This window comes from Leptopilina heterotoma, unplaced genomic scaffold, assembly GCF_015476425.1.
Source record: "Leptopilina heterotoma isolate Lh14 unplaced genomic scaffold, ASM1547642v1 Lhet_92, whole genome shotgun sequence".
Classification (NCBI taxonomy): domain Eukaryota; kingdom Metazoa; phylum Arthropoda; class Insecta; order Hymenoptera; family Figitidae; genus Leptopilina; species Leptopilina heterotoma.
The window spans coordinates 808,453-834,905 of NW_025111199.1; the positions used below are offsets into that span (position 1 = coordinate 808,453).

The window sequence follows — 26,453 nt, forward strand, 5'->3', positions numbered from 1 at the left end:
GGCTCACAAAAAACAAATTATTATTGAACTATATGATTTTTAGGACAATATTTATTATTTTCTTTTCACTTTTTTAATAATTTTATTACAAAACCAAAACTTTTTTGTGTTTTTTTAAAGTAATACTGTTTTTTAAGAAATCATCGCATTTTATTCGTACTTATATCATTTGAAAACTAGTTTGATCTCTGATAACACGCAGTTTTTATTTTTGTACCATATTTTTTAACAAAAATATGGCCATTTTAACAATATCTCCGACATTAATACAGTCAACACATCCCCATACCATAATCAAACCTCCATTATGTTTCTATAGAAACAATGTAATTTTTTGAAAATATTTTGTTCACCCTTCTACGATCATAAATTTTTCGTTTGGTCCAAAACATTTCAAATTTCGACTCATTGCTCCACAGTACTTTTCGCAATCATCTATGGTGCAATTTCGATGGACTTTTGTTCACTGCAATCTTTTCCTCTTAATGGCTTCTTTCAATAAGGGCTTTTTTACTGCTATTCTAAAAAAATGTCCTTGTTCGTTAAGACGCCTTTTTACAGTCCTTGCAATTAAAGTTTTATTAAAAATTTTAGTAGGGGAATATGGGGAAACATGGGTACCCTAATCAGGACGATTATATTCGACTCTGTGAAAAAACATGCCATCACTTTTTCAATCATATCTCGGAAATAAAAGGAGGTACAAAAAAACTTAAATACGGTTAGAAAGCTAATTAAATTCTGCGTAAAATAAGCCGTCTTTGAAGTCATTTCGTTAATTATTTTTTAAGTTGTAGAGTGAGAAAGAAATAAAAAAAATTGACAAATTTTCTTATTTTTGTCTCATGACTTCAACTTTTTCATTAAAGCAGTTTTCGTGCACGCTGGACCAAACAGGGTTACTGCGTAGAAATTTTCGAATCTCGTCGCCGTAATACTTGCTGAGTGGTTTCATGAAGGCGACATATCAAGCGGTTGAAGCTTGTGCGAACAGTAAGGCGGCAAACAAAATAAAATAACATTTTTTTGAGCCTCATCGTTGAATGGCCATCAAGGATCAATAAAACAGGCTTCTCAAAACTGGCTCCAGAAAAAGTGACAAAATGTTTAAACCGTTTGAGAAAAAGCTCCTCGTTGATCCAACCTGAGCATTCCGCTAATGCAGCTGGTGGAAGACTTACTTGAAATGCTGACTTCATCATTTTCCGTAGAAAAATGAGTATTGGTGGCTCATAAACCCCGGCAGCCGAAAAACAAATTTCCGCAGTAACGGTTTCGCCCCCATCCGACAATATCACCACCCCAACCTGACGCAGACCTTTGAGTGCAATGAGTCGAGAGAGTCCCTTAGGATTTACAGAAATTCTGGTATCATCGCAATTAAAAATCCTTTCAGGAGTAAGACCATTTTTGCATACAAAGAATTCAAGATATCGAAAAAATTTTTAACTGCAACGCGATTGAATCCTGACGCGCGAGCTGCTGACGTTGTTTTTGTCAGTTCTTTATGATAATCCTAAACTCTTAAATGTATGCGAAAAATTGTTTTTCTCTGCAAGCTCATAACAAATGTTCACGAAATTCGTCGTATGTAAGGCCAAATAATCGAGACTCCATATGTAATAAATATTAATAAATCGAATTTCATTTTCACTGTATATTCAGGATTTTCACTCGTTTTTTCAACATACCGTTCCAAAGTTGTTTGTGAAATTCCATGGGCAGCAGCAGTAGTCTATTTTACCGCAAACGCCAGTCACAAGGCTGAGAACTGCAGATAGAATGTCCTCAAACATTCATTATTTGATCAAAAATTATTATAACAATACAGTTTTGTGTTAAATTTATTCTACAAAGAATCCTGTTCAATACCTTATAAATAGTTTGGATGCAAAAAAATTATACGATTACTTACTTGTGTCGTAGTACAAGACAATATGTTTAATTATGCAAAAAAACTAGGTGTGTTTTTGACAGCTAGATTATTATGCTTCATCAGGTTGTGCTGCGTGGTCCAAAAAGAACATAAAGACTATTTCAACGAAGTTCATAGTACTTTTGGTAGGTGCCGCTGTAATACACGCGTGTTATCGACAACTCACGGCTTGGCCCCACATTTCCGTAACTTCAGAAGTTATTTCCAGAGCTGTTAAACGTTTCCTCAAAACATTTTTTTGCACTATTCATTTATCCTCACTGACCGTAGTTAATCTTGCTTTCGAAAGTTCACACCTATTTTCAATGCAATTAAATTGTAATTGTTTTATAATCAACAGTATACATCTTGAAATGTTAATTAATTTGCAAAGTCGATTACTTTTTTTGTACTCATGAAATATTATTATTGCATGCACTCTTTACTAGATAAATTTGGAGATTTGATTTAAACTGTTCAATCACAACTTATAGTAGTAATAATAAAATAAAAATTATAAATATTTTAAACTGTTTTACGTCTTTTAAATTGAAAATAAAGACTTCCGCTATTTATTACAAATATCATAAGACTGACGTTTTGATGAAAATAGTCAAAATAATTAAGAATCTTCAAACCGTTTACAAACAATAAACCTTATTACATTATCAACGTTCATGAAAATTATTCTAATATTTTAAATTGATCGTATCACAGTGAAATGAAAAAGCATAAGTACATTTATAGAGAACATTTGTAACCGCTCTTGTCTGTAGTCAGGCAAAGACTAACGTACCTTAGATCCTTTATTTTTTACTTTTCATACCTAAGTTTTGTACCTAAAAGTTTCTTACAAGATCTCTACAAATTTCTACTGATATTATTTCTGAAAACATCGTTGCACTTCCAAAACATTTTCTTTTCATCCCTGCTTATTTCATAGAGTAATTAGAATAATTATTTCTTTCTAAAAAGTGAGATGCTCTTCATAGATAATCTCACTTCTTTCTTCAACTGTTTCGCTGGACCCTACATGCGAATTCCATCTTGAATACATACACATTAGGTTTGTCCGTTATTTCCCAAGTTAGCTATTTTCATTTGGGTATCGTCAAAATCGTTTCTTTTTGACCTAAAAACAATTCTAGAAACTAGAAAAAAAAATTTACGATGCCGTTTAACCCTGCCTAAATAACAATACTTTTCCCATTTAATTAACATGGGATTTTTGCACTTTTTAGAAAATAATTTTTATTTCGTTTATAATACTTTTGACTAACCAACAATGCTTGATCTTGCTTCTATTATAATTTCTTTAGATAGAGAAATTTCCATATTATCGCGAAAATTTATTACTCAAGTTTTAAAAAGGTCCATGTCCTTTTTATTGATTTTTCTGATTATTTTGCTAAATCTACTTATTAATTAATTTTTATTCGGTATTTCATTGAAAGTTTCTTATTTTATGCATCCAATTGGACCATAAAAATAATTTCAATTCATAAACTATCCAAGAATCACACAGTACACTAAATCCATTTAAAATCAGGCAGGTCGACTAACTTCATGTTATAAAAAAAAATTGTTTTGCTTGTCATTTTTTTTCTTTTGAGTATAATTTAATTTTCTTTCTTGGGTCATGTAGATGGTCTTGTTCTCTTCACAATCCAGTTTGAAATTCAAAAAAATATTTAAAATGATAAAAATAAAGGGTGATTTTCTCAAAATAAATAAGATCAATTTTCTCAAAAACACCACCTTTTTTTGTTATCAATTTTTTACTACAAATTCTTAAAATAATTATGAACATTTCCTATGAATTTCAAGCAGGCTAAACCATTCTGGCAATCAGGAGAATTATTTTTTGAAAAATTTATTTTTACAAATTTTCAAATTGTTAACGTTCACGTCAACAATGTTATAACTATTCATTTGTTTTTAAAAATGCAAGTAAACAATTTAAAAATTTTCAAAAATAAATATTTAAAAAAAAATTCTCTTGATTGACAGAATGGTTTAGCCCGCTTGAAATTCATAGGAAATGTTCATAATTATTTTAAGAATTTGTAGTAAAAATTTGATAACAAAAAAAGGTGGAGTTTTTGAGAAAATTGATCTTATTTATTTTCAGAAAATCATTATACTCAAAAGAAAAAAATGACAAGCAAAACAATTTTGTTTCTATAACATGAAGTTAGTCGACATGCCTGATTTGAAAAGGATTCAGTCTACTGTGTGATTCTTGGATAATTTATGAATTGAAATTATTGTTATGGTCCAATTGGATGCATAAAACAAGAAACTTTCAATGAAATACCGAATAAAAATTAATTAATAAGTAGATTTAGCAAAATAATCAGAAAAATAAATAAAAATAAAGTTGACCTTTTTAAAACTTGTGTAACAAATTTTTCGCGATAATATGAAAATTTCTCTATCTAAAGGAATCATAATAGAAGCAAAATCAAGCATTGTTGGTTAGTCAAAGAGTATTATAAATTAATAAAAATTATTTTCTAAAAAGTGCAAAAATCCCATGTTAATTAAATGGGAAAAGTATTGTTATTTAGGCAGGGTTAAACGGCATTGTAAAATTTTTTTCTAGTTTCTAGAATTGTTTTTAGTTCAAAAAGAAACGATTTTGACGATACCCAAATAAAAATAGCTAACTTAGGAAATAATGGACACCCTAATACACATTTTGCAAAACTGGTTAGATGATGGGCCTAAAAAATTATCCTTATCTCCTATTTGAAAAAAACCGCCTCATCGCCTTTCAACTTTGATAAATAAGGCATAAAAGGTGCAAGTATTGGTTGGAAACCATACTTCTTGACATCACCTTCACAACAAATTAAGAGTACGTGTATGTCACTAACTTCAGAATTTATTTGTGGAGGCAAAAGTTATTAATTATAACATAGAAAACTCCTAGTTTGTGAATTCCTGTTTTTGAATACGGGGTACACAAATGAAGCAAAAGAAAAGAGAAATAAGGGAAGTTAAGAAAACTACTTAAATCAAGACTGAATAAAAAAGAGTGACCAAAAAGAAAAAAGGTTGTCAGGTTAAATCAATAATTAGCGATGGTAAAGTGGAAAATACACCTTGTCTCTATAAATTGTAATGGTTATTATTTAGACTCAAATGAAGGCTGGGCTGCTTGTTCTGTCTGCGGCCAATGGGCTTTGTGCAGTTGTGCTGGTGTCTATGACGAAGATGAAGATGCAACCTTTACTTGTAAAATTTGTCGACAGAAATAGGTTGCTTTTTTAGTACCGCGCCGGTGGGGCAAGATGGGGAGATTTGCAATTTTTTCCATATTATTAATTTTATGATTTTTTAAGAAACAGATGGCCTTTGTACGCCTTTATTACTAAAGACTGATTCCCAAAGATGGTTATTAAATAAAATAATAAAATATATATTCGATAATTTTCGTTTTTTTTGCGCTTTAAACCTTAAGTACCCAGTCTTGACCCACTCACCCCAACCCCCACTTTTCTCAAAATCATGAACATAATTATCGATAAAATCTTTGTCTAAAAAATTTTTTAATAACGAAAAATCAGCAGTCTTCTGATTTAAAGCTTCCAAATTAAGATAATACATTTTTAAGTTTCCGACTATCTGTAAAAGATATAATTTGAAAAGAGGATCAGGTTCGATTTATCGGTTTGAAAATTTGGAATCTGGAAGTCATTTAGAACAACTCCCTACTAAGTTTGTAGCGTTACATTTTAGAATAACCTGCCCATCTCTGAGGAGACCTGTGTTTGTTGAGACTTATGTAATTATTTTTTCGCTTGCATTTTAACACATTTGTGGAAGGTCGCGCTGACTTTCCGTAACATTTTCTAACATTTCTCTAATATTATCATTTTTTTCTTCATGTTGATCAACACCAAATAACAATCGACTGATTGTTTCTCTAGTAGAGCGAGAAACTGTATTATTTATCGAAAATTCTGCTTGCTTAATAACTTTATTCCATTCATTCTGACTCACACATAATTTCGATTACATAGAAGTTAAATCTCTATTTAAACGCTCAATCTGTCTATTCACTCGCGGAGTACCGACTGCAATCAAAACATGCTTTTAACTGACTTTTCCTCAAGAAATTCGGAAACACTTTCGATGTAAAACAAGTGCCTTGACCACTAATTATTCGTTTCGGGACACTGTAATTTTCAAAATAATCGACGATTTCAAAGACATATTTGTTTCCTTGTTTAGTTTTCACTAAAGGACTATTATGGTCAATGTGAATCGTGTCAAAAGGAACCTTATTGTTTACAATGCCATGCATGAATCTTTCTCTTTTTCCGCTTTTAGTAAATAATTCGATGCATTTTAAACAATTGCTTATATATTTTTTTAATTCTTTCTCGTAAATTTGGAAACCAGTAAACTTTTAACAATTTATTTACAACTTTGTCGAATCCTATATGCCCTAAATCGTCGTGACAGGTGCGTATGACATTGTCGATTAGGCATTAAGGTGCAAAAAATTAAATATTATCGTCATTCATTTTTCGATAAACAAGACCGTCGCGTAATTCGAATAATTTATCTTCACTTTTTTCTAATTTTTCGCAAAGTTTTACAATATTAGGATCTTGATATTGTTTAATTGACATAACTTGATCAAAATTGTTAGCTTCTAAAACAAGAATACTATGACAGCGACTTAACGCATCCACATGCTCCATTATTTTTTCTGGTCTATGTTGAATGTCATAATCAGACTGTTGCATAGCCCATCTAGAAATGCAAGTATTTACTGTTTGTTTTTTCAACGTTTGATTAAAAGTGTCACAATCTGTAATAATTTTTAACTTTTTACCGAAAAGATACACGTGGAAGTGTTAAACTGTGTAAATCGCCGCGAGACATTCAAGTTCAAAACTATGGTTTTTAGATTCAGATGGAGTTGTTCAGTGGATAAAATAAGAAACAGGCTAAAAAATACCGTTTTCTTGTTTTTGCATTAAAATGGCTCCAAAGCAACTCGCGCTCGCATCACAATGTAATTCGGTTTCTAGATGCGGAGAATAAACAGACAAAATTGGTTCCGACGCTAATTTTCCTTTTAAAAATTCGAAAGGCATTGTTTTCATTTGACCAAAACGAAAAGTTTGGTTTTTTCTCAAAACGTCGCACAAAGGTTTCGCAATGGTCGAGACATTTTGCACAAATCTTCGAAAATAGCTCGCTACGTCTATGAATCGTTGAACCTCTTTTTCTTTTCGCCGAGTTGGATAATTGAGCATCGCCTTAATATTTTTATTACTCAGGATTATTTTGTGAAAAAATTTGGAAACTCTTCGATTGCGTAACTTCAGACATGATTGTCGAGCCCGGGGAAGATTCGACAATCCTACACCGAACTGTGATGGATTCAACAATCCCGGATTCGTATTCCCGAAAGTAGAAACTCCTAGCTCTAATGGTCTTAAACCAGTTGCACCATTATCAACTTCATTCGAAGGGGGGCCTTCTCCATTCTTAAAAACCGGGAGCGTATTTAATTCGTCCTAGATGTTCGGATCAAAATTGATCAACCGTTCAATTAATTTAGCCTTTTTTCCCGTTATTTCTAAATTTTTACGCCGTAAAATCTTTTTTAACTTAACTACGGTGTACTGAGAGGGGGTTTTGTTAGCCATAATTGTTCACTAAAGTTCTCAAATATAAAGTTTCTTCGTTATCTGTAAAAGCACACAGCACAGACACGAGAATGCTCAAAGTTCACAAAAATGTCAAAAGTCCTAATAGTTTGGTTCACAGCACAAAACAATAAGTAAGGAAGGCACACAGCAAGAAATAACGGGACGCATGATCATTCCCCAAATGTCATTTTTCCGAAATGTCATTTTACCGAACTGCACTTTTGCGAATAGTCATTTTTGCGAATTGTTATTTTTGCGAATCGCCATTTTTACGAATTGTCAATTTTCCGAAAAGTCATTTTTGCGTAAAGCCAATTTTGCGAATTGTCGATTTTCCGAAAAGACATTTTTGTGAATTGTCATTTTTACGAAAAGACATTTTTGTGAAATGTAATTTTTGCAAAAAACCATTTTTGTGAAATGTCATTTTTACGATTAGTCATTTTTGCGAAAAGTCATTTTTACGAATTGCCATTTTTGCGAATTGTCATTTTTGAGAAATGTCATTTTTGCGAATTTGCACTTTTGCGAATTGGCACTTTTGCGAATCGCCATTCTTACGAATTGTCATTTTTGCGAATGGTCATTTTTGCGAAAAGTCATTTTTACGAATTGTCATTTTTGCGAATTGCCATTTTTACGAATTGTCAATTTTCCGAAAAGTCATTTTTGCGAATCGCCATTTTTACGAATTGTCAATTTTCCGAAAAGTCATTTTTGCGAATTGTCATTTTTGCGAAAATTCCTATAGTAAATTTGTATGCATATATAGATTCACTATAGGAATTTTCGCAAAAATGTCAATTCGCAAAAATGACTTTTCGGAAAATTGACAATTCGTAAAAATAGCTTTTCGCAAAAATGACCATTCGCAAAAATGACAATTCGTAAAAATGGCGATTCGCAAAAGTGACAATTCGCAAAAGTGACAATTCGCAAAAATGGCGATTCGTAAAAATGACTTTTCGCAAAAATGACCAATCGTAAAAATGACATTTTACTAAAATGGTTTTTCGCAAAAATTACATTTCACAAAAATGTCTTTTCGTAAAAATGACAATTCGCAAAAATGTCTTTTCGGAAAATCGACAATTCGCAAAATTGGCGTTTCGCAAAAATGACTATTCGCAAAAGTGCAGTTCGGTAAAATGACATTTCGAAAAAATGACATTTGGGGAATAATCATGCGTCCCAAAAATAAAACGAACATAATACGTCAATCGGGTCGCATTTTACCGAGATTCACGATTTCTAAGTCTAATTTGCACACAGCAAACGAGATCATAATTTTCTGTAATCACTTCAATTGACTACCGTAAGGAAATAAATGGGGCCAAAAAAATGCAACTTTTTAGTTACATCCCACTTCTGATGCTGTAGGAGGGCAAAGCGGAAAATAAAATAAGAGAATTATTAAGATGTCAGGTTTAGTCTTTATTCTGTCAAGTCTATGAAGGAACTGGTCATTTTTTATCCTTTACAGGGTTTGCAGATTTACCTACAATGTCGCTTACCAATAAGTGCAAAAGTGGGGGGTCCCAGGTTATTCGGTGTACTTGTTTTCAGTAATTTCCAGGAGTAAGAAAACAGGTGCTTTATTACTCCTGGAAAAACTCAAAAAAACGAAAGTAGGGAAAACCGAAAAATCTAATAAACATTCCACTCAAGACGTTCATAAAAAGAATTGTAAAATATTTGTTCTCTATACTTTTTTAATTTTGAAATTTTTTTATAGTTTTACATATATTTTTAAATTGTATCTATCTGTGTGTCTTTAATGCAACTGACTGAAGCACTGTTAGAAAAAGTATTTTTCACAGTTTTTGCAAAACTTGTATGTTCAACAGGTTTATACAGTGTTTTGTAGAACATTTTTTTTGTTTATCTATGTTAACTGTTTTGTGTGGTTTTCCAACCTTTGAACCAGTTTTTCCAATATAGTGCTTAGCAATCGCGAGAACAAATTCTTTAGTTCTAACCTTATTTTTTTCTAGATGAGCGGAATTGTATAATGCAGTCGCATTTGTGATTGCAGATTGAATTAATTTTACAAAAACAACCCATGTCCATCGTTTAGATCTAATGCTTGGCAAAATATTATTACAATGCCCGTCATGGATATCCACTTCACCCATAAATTGATTTTAATTATAAATTATAAATTGTTTTTGTCACGTTTCGAAACATAGGTACCTGTAGGAGCATTCTTATCAATCAGTTTTGCAACAGAAGCATCACAACGCGAGTACCTAATGTACATTTAGGTAAAATATCTCTAACTGAAGAGTTTTTTCCTGGATCAAACTGTTGTTTTACACATGTTTTATTAAGCCCACCATACTCTACAATCTACATTTTATTGGTCCTAGTGTAGCTTCGTATGGTATTCTATTAATTATCCTGTGTTTTGATGTATTTTTTGACACTGTTGCAACAAACCATTTTTAAAATAAAAATATATTGTTTAAAAAATTTTATTTACTGATATTATAAAACAATAAAAAATACAAAAATGAAGTTTAGAATCAGAAAAAATAGAAATAAATTCAAAATAGTGATATTATAAAATATTATAAAATAAATATTAAAATAAATATTATAAAATATTATAAATAACAAACTTTTCGATAAAATATTTCAAACTTGTAAATTACACCTAGATCGAATAGCTGCAGTTTCGAAGTGGTGTTTGGAGGGAAAAAATGAAGCTGAATACAACATTTATCGTCTTAAATAGACAAAGTTTTATTCGAAAGATACTTGAAAAAAGGCCCATTTCTGTCCAACCCAATCAAACTGAATTATTAAAACTTGCACTTTCCCCTCACAGTTTTCTAAAAAAACGGTTTGTGGCGTTTTTAAGAATTAGTAAGCCGTTTTTCGCTGGCTATAAGATCTTCTATTTCCAGTGACATGGCAAATGACTTTGCTTTTTCTTTTATCAAGTTCTCTCCCACGGGAATAATTTGTTGCTGCGTAAATTATTCAACTAAACATTTCTCTAAATTGGGAAATTAACCTTTTCGAAACCGTTTTTTTGCTTCACTTACATTAAGTCCATTAATTTTATCTTTGTTCCTTAAAATGTTGGAAAGTTTCGATGGTAATATTCCAAATTGCTTCGCAAAATCTTTTTCGTTGATCCTTTCTGTACCACTTCAATAACTTTTTTTTTTAGAAATAGATAGACATTTCTTAGAAATATTTTAAACTGTATAAGCCGAGGAAAATAGCATATTAAATTAAGAAATTACTTAGCCGCATTTCAATTTTTTCACTAAACACGTGTTCTTCAGTGACAGTTTGTACTGTTGATAAATAAAAAAAATCACTTTACACTTTATTTTATTTACACTTTTCTACATTATTTTTATAATCAAGAATCAACCAAGAATTTGTAAACAAATGATCTTTTTCGGGTTTTGACGTTTCCACACAAACTGTCACTAAAAACACGTGTCTAGTAAAAAGATTGAAACGCGGTCAAAGTCAAATCAAAATCAAATCAATTTACGTAATCGACTCCCAGCATCTTACTTCAATTTATTGAGAAATTCAATTTATCAAGAGTTTAAGTATCGAGAGTCAAGTGTATAAGTATTAATATACAAATACAAATAAAAGTAACTCTGAGCCGATGTAAGAAATATAAAAATTACCTGATGTAAATAGCATGTTAGATAATAAAATTTTAGATTTTAAACATTTACAGATCGTAAACAAAATGTTCAGACACTAAAAAACTAAGTATATAGAAACGCGGGAAAAGTTTTAACTAGCTTACGAAACATTTACGCAATCTTTGTGTAGAAATAAAACTTTACTTAGCATTTGTAACATTTGAGGTTATAATTCCATCATAGAAATTTAATAATATAGTGGGCTACAGTATTATATTTAATTACAATTCTTTTTTTATGGAAGTTACAAATATTGTAAAGTAACACTGGATTCGTAATCAGCGATCCAATAAAAAACCAAGAAACGAATTTCAAGTGAATCAAACTGATTTTTATTTATGACATCCGCCATTTTTGATCAGCCATTTTGAATTTTTAAAAAGTAACATCAGATTTCTAATCAGTCATCCTAAATATCCTCGATTAACGAATTTCAAGCGCATTAAAGACGTTTCAAAAATTTGATTATTAAAACTTAAGTACATAATAATTTTTAATTTTCTGCAACAATCCATAAAAAAAGTGATATTAAAACCGCAGTTGCAGCAGGTGTTAACCAAATTTTAATTCTTCTTAACAATGAATATTCCAGATGTGAACCTTTAAAGTTTTACGGTGAATGTTTTTGACCATTTTTATATCTCTACATTTTAACATAATTTTTTCAATGATTTTGTACCACTGTGCATTCTAAGAGTTTTTAAAAACTGCAATTTTTTGCAGCAAGAACTCCTGGCAATATTTTATTATTTTGTTAAGAACATAATATTCTTGATTGAATACTTTTTCGTATTCAATTAAATTTTTTTCCAGTGCAGCAATATCGATAAGAATTTTTGTTTCAAGGTTGTCCTAATCAATATTGCATCAAAAATTATTAAAATTAATGTTTAATACATATTATACCCTTACTTTACCTTCGTACATTCAACATATTATTAAATAAGGGACACCTAAAATGTTTATAATTCTTGCATACTAAAAGTATTTGTACATCTTCGAAACTATTTATCTGCTTTTAAAATGTCGATCAATGTTAAACATAATATCTGCGGCACATGCGAAGTTCGTATTTTGGGAGTTCCCACGCAAATCACACGGCACCAATGAATTTCTAAAGTTAACCGAATTATACATAAGTTTTGTCTTAAATTTTATGAGTAATTGTAATTATGCTTTAAACATAAAAAACAAATAAAATTTTGACTATACTTATGTATTCTTTGAAAATAAGTTAAATCTGCATTTATCAATAATATAACATTTTATTTGTTGAAAAAATTTGGAATAAATAAATTAAAAATTACCAATATTTATGAAACAAAACCTTTGTGTCGATAAAATGAATAAAGTGGTAGAAAAAATAAAAAAAATCTAGAACACAAGTAGCCGTAAAATAAAGAAAGTGAAAAAATAAACAAGATAAAGATGAATGACTATTATAATCGGCATAAGATCAGCATTCTCAGTAGCTTAGTACTTTAATATTACATATTTGAGCTTAGAATGATGTAAATATTGCATTTGCTTCACGGTCATCAAAAAAGGTCATTATCCTTGTCACATTCCTGAATTGAATTTGCCGAATATGACGCAGATCCGTACGTTTAAAATCTCAAATTTCCCGAAGAACTATTTTACCGAATATTTAGAAAAAAATTGAAGCAGAGATGTGACGCAGTCTAAAAAAAGTAGTAAAATATTTAAAAGTTATGTTTGTGTTATTTTTACCTTAATTAAAAGTTTCGGTTTCAATATGTGAAACTAAAGTATTTTAATACCCAAATAGCACGTAATCTTGCAGCAAACTTGCCACAAGATTGCTTTAAGCTTTAACTCTTTGGTTATGCTATTGACCGTTATCGTAAAAAATTATAATTTCTGGCGCCTGGTGGAGACTATTGGAGTTACGTTATGTAGCGATAGAATGGGGATAAGTTAGCATTAGCAGAGGGTTAAATGTCCCACCTATATAGGAGGTTTGCTGCAAGCTTAAAGTAATCTTGCAGCAGGTTAGACGTAAGCTTTCCGCAACCCTACCATGAAATATTGCGCCATGCTTACACGGCAAACTTTCTGCAAAATTCCGTGCCATCTGAGAGTTTTTATTAATTATTTTATACGTAATGAAGACTTAAAAGTCACTGCGTCGATTACGTTACTTACTCCGCATTCCACATTTTCGATTTCACATTATAGATTCCAAATTCCGGATTCCACATTTCAAATTCCACGTTCCGGTTTCCAAATACTACATTACAAATTCCGGATTGCACATTCCAAATTCCGTATTCTACATTCCTTAATCCACAATCAAGATTCTATACATTATCGAATTTCACATTTCGGACTTCTGTGTTATCCAGAATTTTAACTGTAATATAGGGAATATCGATGGGTTAGTGGAACAAAAGGACACCTTGAATTTTGGTTCAAAAAGAGGACACCTCGAAAATAATAATTTTAAATGCATTTTTGTTTGACGATAATATGTGTAATTTAATTGATTTATGAGATTTTGTGCTCAAAAAACTATGAAGATAATATGTTCTTAAATCTTCTATTACAAAAACTGAAAAAACAATTACATTACACATAGTATCGCCAAACGAAAATTGATATAAAATTAATATTTTCGAGGTGTCCTTTTCTTCAACTCAAATGCGAGGTGTTCTCTTTTTCAACCACAATTCGAGGTGTCCTTTTTTTCCACTAACCCAGCGATATGTAATGATGGGTGTGGAACACAAAATATGGAATAGGGTGTATGGAATAAGAAATGTTGAATCCGGAATATGGAATGTTGCAATCCGGAATTTGGAATCTAGAATACGGAATGTACAATTCAGAATTAGGAACATGAAATACGGAATTTGCAACAAGGAATTTGAAATGTGCAATCTGAATACGGAATGTGGAATTTGTAATTCGGAATCCAGAATATGGAATACGGAATGTGGAATCCGAAATATCGAATACGAAATAAATTACGTAATCGGCCTCCAGTTGATCATATTGGAAGTTCATCCTTTTTGTGTATTTGGAATTCGGAATGTAGAATGTGAAATACGGAATATGGAAAGTGGAATCTGAAATGTAGAATAAAGAATTTGCAATTTGAAATTAGGAATCCAAAATGTGTAGCTCGTAAAATTGTTTTTTGAATAAGGAGTTCGAAATTTGGGATATCCTTGCAGATGAAATCAATTGACCATGATTGAAACTGATTCAACCCTATTCAGAAACACAATTGAAATTTATTCATTTAATAGAATTTACACTACCGGTCAAAATTGAGAGCCCGCCCATTTTCAGGTGAATGAAAAACATATTAAAACAAAAAAACTTATGGAAACTGAAATTTTTTCTTTTTATTTTTTGAAAGATGATAAAATTTTAAAAAGAACAAGATCTTTCATAAGTCATTTGGCAAATATTTTATTTAGATATTTTTAAAAAATCGTCATTTTTAATGTTTTACAAATATTTGAATAACTTTAAAATAATGAACGCTTTTTAATGATCTTAGGATTTTTTTAAAGGTCATTTGCTACAGTATGAAAATTACTTATAGGCATTAAAGTGTAATATTTTTCTTAGAAAATGCAGGTCGTCACAGTTAGACAAAAAAATTCAAGAAATTTGGAATAATTTTTTTATACTAAAAACTGTTCTAGAAAATATATAAAACATGATATGGTGTAGATTTTTTAAGAGAATTTAATTTAAAAATTATTTTTCTGTTAATAACATTGTTTCAAATTTTTTTCATTTTTTTGGTCCAAGTTTGACGATCTGCATTTTCTAAGCAAAGAATTACACGTTAATGCCTATAAATAATTCTTATTCTGTAGAAAATGACCTTTAAAATAAGTTTAAGATCATTAAAAAGCGTTCATTATTTTAGAAGTTATTCAAATTTGTGTAAAACATTGAAAATGACGATTTTTTAAAAATATGTAAAATAAACATTTTTTTCATTTCTCTGAAAATGGGTTGTCTTTTAATTTTGACCGGTTCTGTAATTGTGTTTTTTATCAAATGAATCGTTTTCAATTATGTTTTTTATTCCTGTTGAATCGATTCAAATGGTTTTAATCGTAGTTCATAGATTCTTTCTATAAAAGTAACCTTTTTAGAAGATTAAAAAAAATTTACATTTTAGTTGTTCTTAAGGATCGTTTTTAGAGCTTTTACATCAGTTGTGAAGTATTTTATTTCACTCTTTTCACTTTTATATAAAATTTTTCATAGTTATTTTTACACTTTTATATTTGAGTCCGACCTAAATTTGCTTTGATATTGTCAATGCAGTGGAAGAAGCGTCAGTAATGATACCAGGTATAAAATTAATAATCAGTTGTCACTTACATCAGAGATTAAAAAATCGAAAAAAATGTTTATTTTGATATGTTTTTAATAATAATATTGTATTTTGTATTAATATATAATTTGCTATTATCTTGTTATAAAAAATAGAATTTTTATTTTAGGGAACATTGTCTTTCGGGATTTTAGATATTCGGAACTTTAGGAATTCGGCAACATTTGGGGAAATGAACAGAAACCTAAATCCCAGGTAGAAATGATTCTTACGAAATTCAGATGAATTTTGTTCGTAATTTGTTCGGAATTCTTATTAAATTTCGATTAAAATTCATGTAGCGTTTTGAAACATTAATTTCTACGAAATGCGTGCGAATTTAATTTTCAAATTAGAATACAGAATTGAAAAAAAGCCTTCCACACGGAATAAATGTAATTCTCCATGTAATATATCTACGGTATTTTTTTGTAAAATTCAAAGTCATTTTTCTGTTCGAATTTCGTATGAACATTTGTGTGAATTACTGAAAAATTTTTTAAGGTCACTTAAAAATTTTTTTTTTGCATGGAAATTCAAATGGTCCGCATGTAATATTTCCAGTAAACTTTTCTAAAAATTTTAAACTACTTTTCCATAAGAATTTCGTACGACATTCGTATTTTGTACATAAAAGTGGTTCAAAATTGTTACATAAAGAATTCCGAAATCCGAATTTCGTACAATTAATTTTTATCTGGGCCTTTTGTTGCAAATTTTACACTAATTTTCTTGTTTCAAAGCCAATTTTTTCAATATATAGTAGAATTTTAATAAAAAATATCATTAAAAATAATAATAAAAACACTTAAGCTTCTTCTTGAATTATGGTTCGAGCTTTTTTGGAAAGTGAGTCTGCTCCGAAATTATCGCCGCCATCACTATCATCAAAATAGTTCGAGTCTGAATTCACAAGTATTTCTGTTTCTCCTCCTCTCCGCCTTATGTGTCTAATTTTTCTCTATCATTCTCAAAAATATTTACGTCACAAATGAAAGTAAAATAAAAAACGATTGTCTGAGTTAAATGAAAGTTACATAATATTTTACAGTGACGTCTTTAGCTATTCAGACTTTAAAAAACTAAATTTGTTCTTATTTTTCTCATATATTAATTATATATAATAAAATTATTAGAAATTAGTCGAAAATTTAAATTGTTAAAAAATCATTTTTTACATAATATTTTGTAATTTTTTTAATAAATCATGTAAACAAAAAACAAAAATTTCGCTTTAAATGTGTTTAGAATGTCTATACGAACATTACTGATTCTGTAACAAATTAACTGAAATTATTAAAAAAAAACTTTTATTACTATAGCAGTAATTTGTATTTTTATAAAATAAAAAATTGTATTCGTATTTGTTTTTTTAATATTCATTATATAAACGGGAAGTGCCGAAAAAATAATGTTGAAGAAAGTATAAATTTATCGATATTTTTTAAGTAAGAAGATATATGAATATTGACGTGGCCTAAATAGACTCGAGTCATATCAACGTATAAGAATATAGGGGTTCTCGAGTTAAATTCGTACCTTCTGATCATTTTGGAATTTCTTCTCATATAATTCTATTAATAACAGCTGAACTTCGTTGAAAGTGAAAACGAAAACAATATTATTAAAACATCATTTATTTCGTAAAATTAATTTAATTATTAGTTTTAGAATATAGAATTTGAATAACTTTTAGGGATAGTTTCAGGGATAAATTATAAGTTATCCCTAAGGCACCTTAGGGATGTTTTAGGGAAATATAAAACTATTAAAAATCCCCATATGGGAATTTATAAGGAAACCCATGTAATTTCCCATATGGATCATGTACGAGCTTACACGATATCCTATTTGGTGTTAAGGAATGTGGGAACCCACATAGGTTCCCATATATGTTTCCTTTTGTATTTTATTAAATTTTATAAATATAATAACCCATATGAAAGCATATATAGGATCACGCATAGGTTTCTATTTAAAAAATATAACTCACATGGGAACCTTTATGGGTTCCCATTTGAATTATACATATATTTTGATCATAAAAACTGTTCATAGGTTCCTATATGAGATCCCACATGTGTTCCTATTAAGAAATGTTAAAACTAATATGGGAACACACACAGGTTCCTATTTGTAATTATAATAAACTTATATATAAGTTAGGGGGGTTTCAATTTAAATTATACACTTGAAATACACAAACCTATATAGGTTCCTATAGTGGTTCCTATTAAGAAATTTTAATAGTATTATTGGCACTTATATGGGTTCCTGTTTAAATTATATCCTACCCGAAATATAAAAACCTATATAGGTTCCTATATGGGTTCCCATATAAGTTCCTATTAAGAAATTGTAATAGAAACGTACATTTTTTCTTCTGTGGTTTCCTACATAGAAAAAAATTTTAATTCAGTACCGTTTCACCAAAAACAAATAAAAATTAAAAGACGCACAACTAACTTGTTGAGCATTAAAACCAAAAATCATGGAAAATTTCATTTTAAAAATTTATAGTAAAAATAATTTTATAAAAGCAGAAGTGTTTAATGTGATAAAATTTATGTTTTATGTAATAATAAAAAAAGTAATAAATTGATCGAAAAAAATCTTTATGAGGAAGCAAAGTGTTCATGAAATGAACACAATATATATTCATATTTTAACTTGGCAGCGAATTTATAATTGTAATGATTAAATAATGTAAAAAATAAAAATAACCTTTTGAAAAAATGCATAAAATTAAATTAATTTGATGTAAGGGGAAATGTATTAACTGTTAATTTTCACTGTACCATTTAGAAAACTAAAACTTTCATTCTTTGACAACTTTTTCCTAAACTCAATATTTTCGGACTTATAAGCTATACTGAATATAGGTCTACAAATAAAAGTCCAAAATTTCGAAAATTTATAACTCGAAAATTTGGACAATTAAACAAAAATAAAAAAATACGTATCTGTTTTTTTCGATACAGAATAGAAAAAAATATTTTTGGCCGATTTTAAGAGGTCGACTTAAATCTCACGTGGAATTGCCCATAAATTATTATATGAATATCTATAAATATTACAAAAAAATTTAACCTAAATTTATTTAACCTAAAAGTAAAAGATGACTTTAAACGCCAAAAATATAATTTTTTACATCTATTAAATTTAAGTTTTCAATTTTCACTGTAAGGAGTAATTTATGGAAATATTTTCAATAGAAAATATTTCGTTCATTTAAAAATTCAAAACTTGTAGATCATAATAAATTGATGGTCTCGATTAAAGAACCGGTTATAATTTTTTTCAGCTAAAACCCATTGTCAAATCAATCAATCATCATTTGTAATCTTTCTACAAATACGAAATGATTACAAAAAATAAAAATTTTAAATAATTTTTTAATTTAGAGAGGGAGAATTTTGAATTATAAAAAATTGTAACTGGTTCTTTGGTCGAGACCCTCAAAATTGACCGAATATTTAAAAAAAAATTTGGAAATGTTGATCAGAAAAATTATTTTCTCAGATGCGGACAATTTTATATTTACTGTTGCATTCGAGAATCTCTTCTTTTATTAAAAAACCAGATGTTACGTATTCATTTGTTTCCCGTGTATTTTTTAACAGATTTCCATTTTATCCGATTTTTCCGAACAATTTTTCGCCCGAATGCAACACACTATTTATATTCACACAATATTTATTCAGCTTTGCAACTCAATAATTCCGAAGTTTGCACTTGAACCTCTAATAAATCAGTGAATTCTCTGTGCTGTGTGTGGGATTGTTTTCCTAGTATTGAGCAACAGTGGTATATTATTCTTGTAAAACTACTATCTACGTATAGTGTCTTTTCATGTTGCCGGCCGGCCTGATTCGATTACTATTGTTATTATTTGACTCATTTCAAATTTTTAAATTAAAAGTAACAAAATTCTGTCTCTGTGTAAAAAATATTTATAACAACCTATAATTAATTAAACCACATTGCTTATTTATTAATAAATAATTAATTATTTAAAGAAAAAAAACATTAATCGAAATATCCATTTTGTAAAAAGTATTCATAATTTATTTATTTATTTGATAATTAACGGGACAGGCCATTTCGTACATTAAGTACTCTAAATTAAGTACTAAATGTTTTAAGTTTATTTACTATGTCTGTATATCAAACTATTGTTTGTAAGATACAGGTAACTGCTTATATGCTGTCCTTCCGATTTACATAAATTTATTTGAAAACAGTAGAATTTCTACTATTATATTATTAGTTTCTGGTTTAATTTATCATTTTAGTCACGAACTAAATATTGTTATAGAAATGACGCGGTTTTAAAAAAGATGTACTAACTGGAAGGACATATAAGCAGTTTTTTTTTTTTTTTTGGTTACATGGCTTGTTGCATAGCAGGTAGCCAAAACACGAAGCAGTTACTTGTATGTATAGGATATCTCAGGAGGGAAATGAGATCCCTACTAAATCAGTACCAACTTGATAGAAATTTTGTTTCCTGTTTAATATTTAATATAACAGAAATCAAAATTTACAGACATCATCTCTAATCCGCCTTATTATTAATGACACATGTTGAAATTCAAAATTGCGCAACTATTAAATATATATAAAGATAAGACTAGAAAATTTATATTTTACATGAAACATTGTAAGCACTGTTTACGTCTAATATTCTGAAAACGAATGTTTTACCATAAAATTAAATTATTCATTTTATATTAATCGACCCTGTACTTATATTATCCATGAGTTATTTCGTCAACATTTTATTCTTAAAATATCTCGTCTTATTAAAGTACGTAATTTAGGTTGTGTAGCGAATAGCGGGCGGCAAAGACAATATCGTCATGGAATGTATAGAAAAGTTGCACCCGGCACACTGCAGCGTCTGTTGAAAAGGAAGTAGTGGTAAAAAGGCTGACTTGAAGTGTGCAACAAGGATGAGTATATTAAGATAGAAAGTAGTTCTGAATGAAAGAGAAAGATAACATGATGGTACGTTTCTGGAGTCGTTGAGATGCCAAAAATAGCGTCCTAATACGATGACGCCCTGGTTGGTCCAATCCTAGATTTCAGTCTGTTTGCAAACTCGGAAAGAAAAGAACGTCCTCCTTTGCTCAATAATCTTTGATAAAATCTTAGTTGACTTTTTTTCAAAAGAAAAAAAAAGAGAGTGAAAATTATTTTCGCTAATTTTTTTTTGATAGTAAAGAAATTTTACAAGAAAAGAACATTTTTTTTTGAAATATGGCGGATGTAGATAGTGTAGTGTACACGACAACAGAACGAAAAGTTCGTAAAGTGAAGAAAACATCTAAGCGTCGTGAAAGCCACGATCAGAATGCAGAAGTTACAATCACCGAGATGGAAAGTACACCGAATAATCATCATCGGGCCATTGAAGATGTGTATGTGCTGGCTGACAGACGATTGTCCGCCGATTTACTATTATATATTCCCCGTTGAAAAAAAAGGATTTCAGTTTTTTTTGAAGTAGAAGAAGTTTTTTTCATTGTCATTACCATATTTGTCGTCAACGGAAACAAAAAGTATTTTTTTCTCATTGTAACTAATCTTTTTTCTTAAAAACTTAATTCAATGGCAAAAAATTTAGCGTACATTGTTCCTAAATTTTTGTAATGTTCGTAATATTTTAATGTATCATTCCTTGAAAGATTCATACAAAATGACAGAATTTTAACAATGCAATACTAAAAATCCAGCAAACATATTTAATAATTAAGGAATAGTGCATAAATTAATTAAAACAAAAATTGTATAAATAATATAGCAGCTTTGTAATTCTTAGTAGAGACCCCCTAAAAATTGATTTTAAAATTTCAGACAAACGTTATAATTGCTCCAGAATAGAATGTCTGGAAATAAAAAAATAAATTGATTTGAATTATTTGAATTATTAGTAAACAAATTTTTAAAAGTTTGTAAAAGAAAATTAAAACCTTAAATAGAAAAGTAAAAACATTCGAATTAGTGGCGATGTAATTAACAAGTGGCGATGTTACTTTACAAAAAAGTAAAGTAAAATTTTGTAAAAAATTTTCTATAACAAATTATTTTTCTTAGTACAATGTTTTTCAAAATTCTTGAAGTTAACTATTTAATTGAGCTTTTGTTTGAAATAGTTAATCTTATTGTTTTGTAATTACACACAAAATTCCTATAATAAAATTGTATTTTATTTAGTTAACACTTTAATTAATTAATCAATTAAACGCTTATTATAATAAATGTAATTGAACACATAAAAAATGTTACATTACTGAAAGTAATAGTAGGAAAGTAATAGTATCAGATCTGACCTGATTAATGCCTGGCTTAGGTCAGCGTCTTTGAGCTAAAGCAGATTTGGGCCATGTTAGATATTACAATTTTAGAAAATTATATCACGCTGTCTAAATTTAAGCTCCTCTGGAGTATAAATTTTTTCTTTACTTTTATTTAAAATTTAAAATTATATATATGAAAATTTACAAAATTTACTGCATCAAAAAGAATGAAGGAGGGAAAAATTTTTAAATTATTTTTCAATTAAATAAAAACAATTTAAAGAATACCAAATTATCATTTTTATGTTTTCCAATGGTTTTAACTTTAAAATTAAGTTCGCGTGGAAAAGAAAGAATGAGTAAAAAATGGCAAAATATGGCACCAACACAAAACAGTTTAATTTTGTATTTTTGAACCATGGGGAAAGTATGTCAATACACGAGAAGAAGAAAAAAGGTTTCTTTTCCATATTTTTAAAGTTTATTGTCAAATTTTTGAACTGTGGGAAAAGTATGGCAAACTATGGGAAGAAGAATAACTATTCTTTGTACATTTTGAAACTATGGGAAGACAAAAAAAGTATTTTTGTTATATTTTCAAGTCATTGGCAAAGTATGGCGAACCTTGGAAAGAAAAAAACTGCTTTTTTATATTTTCAAACTGTGGGAAAAGTATGTCAAACCATGAGATTTTCTTCCCATGGTTTGACATACTTTGCTCACAGTTCAAAATTTTGACAATAATAAACATTAAAAAAATAAAATAACCCTTTTTTCTTCTCCCCATGCTTTGATACACTTTTCCCATGGTTAAAAAATTTTAAAAAAATTAATTTTTCTGTGTTTATTTAATGAAAAATCAATATTTGATGTCACTATTATTTAACCATGGATTCGGTCATTAGCAATACTTTGCCACATTTTGTCAAACTTAGTGCCACATTTTATTCTACTGTATAGCATATTTTTCTTTAAAGACTTCTATTATCTTATATTAAAAGTAATTAGGCGTGGATTTAACAATCAGTATTACAAAAGTATGACATTTCCAGTATTGTTAATTAGAATTTAGAGGAGATTATATAGTATTATATAAATGTTACATAACACTTCTATTAAAATATCCATTTGCACACATATGATAAATTTCTAGATTCTAGCACACAAATACAATATAGCAAAATTTTATACTCTGGTTGCCAAAATTATTTTATTATATTAAACGATTTTAAACTCATCATATTTTTAAAGTCATTAAAATAGTAATTAGTGATCTAATATTAGTTTTTCAAAATGTACAGTAAATAATAATTTTCTTTTCATTTCGTCTGTTAAAAGAAAAAAAATGGATGCAAAAGCCATTTGTTTTCAGAAAGATTTTTTGAATCCTTATACAGATTTTCGTACGAAATTTCCAACTGAAATTTTTATGGTCAATGCCAAAATTTTTGAGAAAAGGATAGACTATAAAATCTAAACTTTATCGACTTGCGTTATTATTATCATTAGTGGTATTAAGATAATATTAATATTCAATGCCATTCAAAATTATTTTGATAGTATTAAATATTTTATATTATAATTACAATATTGAACATATAAAATAACCATTAAAATGCAACTTTTTTAACCTTTAGTAGACACACTTATTTCTTGTCACGCCATTGACACACTGGGTCTATTTGACCAAAACTTTATCATCGTACCACTTAATAACACTTCAGTCGATATTTCGAAATAAAATATATATTATAAAATTATTATAAAATTTATATTTTTTTATATCAAATTTAAAAACTTTTAATTATTTTAAAAATAAGTTTGTAAATTGGTAGCGTATAGAAATTTTAATCGGATGGAAAGAAGAAAATAGTTTTAATTGAAAAAAAACTTTTTTGATCAATACTAAAATTTTGGATAACAAATTATTTACTTATTACATTTGATTTAATTCTGGATCAGGGTCAAAATGATCCAGTGTATTAATTTAATTTGACCTAACAAGAGACATAATCTCTCCTTTGGTCTGGAGATGTACTTACAAAAAGATATTTCAAAAAAGGCGAAATTTTTATCAACATACTTTTTTCAAGCAGTTGAAAATTTATTGACTATCACCAATTCAAAATGTTTTGAAAAAAACTTAAATTTCTTAATTTTTTATTGATATATATTTTTAATTAATTATATTTTCTTAATAAAAAAATAAAATTTTCTTTTAATTTAAAAAGTATTAAAAAGTTTTTAATTTTTTTACATAACGTAAAAATTTTTTTCTTTATCAAGTACAGTGAAATTTTGAATAGTCTAGGTACTTAATAGAACCTTACTAAAAGCAAGATTAATAACATTAACATAATTTTTTGTAAATTTTTCTTTGAAAATAGCAACATATTTTTCTTTTTGTTTTTAATAAAATTTCAGTAATAATTTCCCTCATAATTGTGAAAAACAAGATATTGGCAAGTCAAAATACAATTTTAACTATGACGCCTCTGTAGCTGGCACTCGATTTTAAATTTTTAATATAACGAAAATTCAAGTGACCTACTTGCACGTACGGTTAACTTACCTGCACTTCTTAAAATTAACTCAAGCTGATTTTATCATTTATATAATCTTGCTTTTTGCAAAAAAAAATAATTTTCCAATAAATAAAAAAAAAATTTTTTTAAATCGACTTAGCAGATTTTTACAGTTTTTATTGCAAATAATTTAGAAATGTCTGAGAATTTTTAAAATTAGAAATAATTAAAAAATACTTATTATCCTTCAAGGATATTGATTTTACCTTTCAGTGACACACTTATTGTTGACGTACGTTTTGGAAAATAAAGAAAAAAATTTTTTGTTAAAAGCATCATATTATTTTGTTTTACTCCTGTTTAAAATACTGCCTTTACAATAGTATCAAAAATTGTAGAATATACCTATTAAAGAAAAAATTCTCATTCGCTCTATTTTTTTATTTCAGGAGAACATTTATTTCAATTTCAAAGTTTTTAGCAGAAATTGCATTTTAAATATATATATTTTTTTTATTTATCGAAAATAAATTTGATTTAAAATAAAAATATTTTTAATGGTAAAAATATTTATCAAACTTTTTGTATATACATACAAAGTAAAAATAAAATTACTTTTTAATAATAAATTCTAATGAACATTTAAAACAAACATATGTTTACAATAAGAGATATAAAAAATTAATAATTGTTTAATTTTTTATAACTTTTTTTATTTCGCCTTAAAACTTTCACTTTTTTATGGTTTTTAATATTTATGAGAACAGAAATTTCTAAAAACGTATAATTTAAAAAATAAAATTTTTAAACTTATTTGTTTGGCCTAATGGCTCAACATTGACCATTCGGCCTAATGACCAATGTTTAGCCATTAGGCCAAAAAATTAAGTTTAATATCTTTATTATTTTAAAGTAATAATCGTTTATTTTCTTCCGTTGTTGTAATTTGTTAAAGTTTTTTAAATCGATTATCGGAAGAGTAGTAAATGAAACACTTGTATCATTTGTGCAACGTTTCGGTGTCTTGGTTTGACACCATCATCAGGCCACTAGTCATTTTTTAAAAAAGTTTAAAAAATTGTTAAAACAAATAATTCGTTACATTTGTAACACGTCTTAAAATTCGTCAATAAAAATAAGATATCGTTAAGACTGAACACTGCCATTTCTTGCAGTCTTGTTTTGTCACTCGCAAGAAATGGCAATGTTCAGTCTTAACGATATCTTATTTTTATTGACGAATTTTAAGACGTGTTACAAATGTAACGAATTATTTGTTTTAACAATTTTTTAAACTTTTTTAAAAAATGACTAGTGGCCTGATGATGTTGTCAAACCAAGACACCGAAACGTTGCACAAATGATACAAGTGTTTCATTTACTACTCTTCCGATAATCGATTTAAAAAACTTTAACAAATTTATTATTTTAATATTTATAATGATTTATATTTAATAAAAAACACTTTTTACTTTATTGAGCATGTTTTCTGTAGAATAATATATTTTTCTATAATTTAAGATGCATTTATCATATTTTTTTCGCTATTTTAAGGTATATTTATAAACATCGTGATTCAATCATTTTAAAATATCGTTTAAAGTTTATTTCTGAATGCCTTATTTTTTATAATTAAAAATGTTTCATTAATAAACGTGGCATTTCAAAATAACTATTTAAGACTATTTCTACAAATACAATTCTGCAGCATTTTAAAATTAAATGATAAGTTATCTATACTACTTTTGTTAAATATTTATAAATATAATTTGTTTAAGTAATATAATACATGAAATACTAATTTGTTCAATTAAATATATAATACATGAAATACTAATTTGTTTCACAATGACACAAATAAAACTTGTAAACTTAAATAACAAAAATACCCAATACAAATATTTCACAGCCAGCACATACAGGAGAACTTAATTCAAGGTACATATAAATAATTACAAAAATTTACTTTATGCAATGATAATATTTAATACAT

General features: G+C 28.2%; 1 protein-coding gene across 5 annotated transcripts in view; it reads left to right on the plus strand.

Annotated features, from left to right (window-relative positions):
- Positions 1 to 26,453, plus strand: part of LOC122512037 (four and a half LIM domains protein 2) — a 279,184-nt gene that overhangs the window by 230,469 nt on the left and 22,262 nt on the right. The window contains exon 1 of one of the 5 annotated variants that reach the window (XM_043627649.1): positions 20,709 to 21,056. The exons of 2 other annotated variants lie outside the window; for them this stretch is intronic. In XM_043627649.1, coding sequence (XP_043483584.1) covers positions 20,896 to 21,056 — 161 coding nt within the window. In that variant the 5' untranslated portion in view covers positions 20,709 to 20,895. Of the gene's footprint in view, positions 1 to 20,708; positions 21,057 to 26,252; positions 26,399 to 26,453 lie in introns of those variants that run through there. 2 more of the 5 variants (XM_043627651.1, XM_043627650.1) reach the window with 2 other exon arrangements.